At 50.9% G+C, this 1,579-nt stretch overlaps 1 protein-coding gene across 1 annotated transcript; it reads left to right on the forward strand.

The window, feature by feature from the left end:
* Positions 1 to 208: 208 nt before the first annotated feature.
* Positions 209 to 1,579, forward strand: LOC100261743 (LOB domain-containing protein 41-like). Its single transcript, XM_002283759.5, has 2 exons — positions 209 to 588; positions 716 to 1,579. The coding sequence occupies exons 1-2, from the start codon at positions 399 to 401 to the stop codon at positions 1,375 to 1,377; spliced, it is 852 nt and encodes a 283-aa protein (XP_002283795.1). The 5' UTR covers positions 209 to 398; the 3' UTR covers positions 1,378 to 1,579.

Here is a 1,579-nt window from a genome sequence, read left to right on the forward strand (position 1 = left end):
CACCTGTCTAGCATGTGTCAGGACCCTTCTGAAATGCCCGTTTCACCCTTCATAGTTAGGCGTGGAGGGCTGGGGCCTGCAAGGGTTTGGGTCCTTTTGGGAATAAAAAAAGGGAAAGAGAGTGAGGCGGACGCGGCGGGCGATGGAGGTGGGTGTTTTGTAATAATAATAAAACGAGTGGGCGGTGGCAGCCCCCACTTTCTATGAGTGTGGAAACCTGGTTTCTCCGCAGAAACAGAGAGTACCGCTTTTCGGGAAACAGCTGCGGCCTCTAGACCACAAATCCAGCGGCTCTCTTTGGTTGAATAAATTGGGTAGCCCACTCCCTCACCTTCTCCCTCAACACTCTTCTTCTTCTTCTAGTTTTCTCTGTTCAAGGATTTAGGAAATTTGCGAAAATGCGGATGAGCTGTAATGGGTGTAGAGTCCTCCGCAAGGGCTGCAGCGACAACTGCACCATCCGACCCTGTCTTCAGTGGATCAAAACCCCTGAATCTCAGGCCAATGCCACCGTCTTCCTCGCCAAATTCTACGGTCGCGCTGGCCTCATGAATCTCATCAACTCCGGCCCCGAACACCTCCGTCCTGGTTAGTTACTCAACCTTCTTGCTTGTTTATCGGGAAATCAAATAAAAAACCAACCTTTGTTATTTTTTTATTTTTAAATCTTGGGGTTCGTCATTGAGTTAGTGTTTTTTTGTTTGTTTGATTGCAGCCATATTCAGTTCTCTTCTCTACGAGGCTTGTGGGAGGATCGTGAATCCCATTTATGGGTCTGTTGGGTTGCTGTGGTCTGGAAGCTGGCACCTCTGCCAGGCTGCCGTGGAGGCGGTGCTCAAGGGTGAGCCCATCACACAGATCACCTCTGAAGCAGCGGCCACCGGCCAGGGTCCACCGCTCAAGGCCTACGACATTCGTCACGTTTCCAAGGACGAGAACTCCGCCGCAAACGATCTCCACCGAGCCAAAAATAGGTGTCGGTTCAAGCGGTCCGGGGTGAGGGCGAAGTCTGGGAACAAAGCTGGAACTAACTCGGTTGCTGAGTCGAAGCAGGGGATGAACCGGGGTAGCCTCGCTGATGAGTTGAATCGGTCGACCAGTCACGACTCGACGGTGAGTCACCCGTCGGAGCCGCATACCGTGGAGGGCGAGAGCCGAGAGACTGTGAGCATGGTGTCTGTGGAGACGGCTGAGCCATCCTTTCTGTTCAGAGCCGAGCAGAAGCGGGTTCAGAAGCCGGAGAAGCGGGAGGAGAATAGGGGACTGGAGTTGGAACTGACGCTGGGGTTGGGTCCGATTCAGTCGGAGCGCTACATGAGTGGGAAGACGGGGGGCTATGGACCGTCTGACGGTGAGGGGTGTAAGATGGAGATGTAGGGATGAAGTGACCACAGTTTTGACGGCTGAGATCAGCTTTTGTTGTTTGTAGGAGTTGTAGATTTGGTGTTTTTTCTTGGAAGCATTTTAGTTTTCCTTTTTCCCTTTATGAAACAAATGAGATGTACAAATGTGATTACATATTATTATTATACACAGATCATAAATGAATAGAGGGACAAAAGATGGTTCAAACTCAAAA

This window comes from Vitis vinifera, chromosome 14 (assembly GCF_030704535.1).
Source record: "Vitis vinifera cultivar Pinot Noir 40024 chromosome 14, ASM3070453v1".
Lineage (NCBI taxonomy): Eukaryota > Viridiplantae > Streptophyta > Magnoliopsida > Vitales > Vitaceae > Vitis > Vitis vinifera.

Bases quoted from the DNA above. Each gene is read 5' to 3' on its own strand.
- LOC100261743 (XM_002283759.5), top strand. From the start codon at position 399: ATGCGGATGAGCTGTAATGGGTGTAGAGTCCTCCGCAAGGGCTGCAGC. The intron at 589-715 runs GTTAGTTACTCA...GTTTGATTGCAG, and splicing joins CCCCGAACACCTCCGTCCTG to CCATATTCAGTTCTCTTCTC.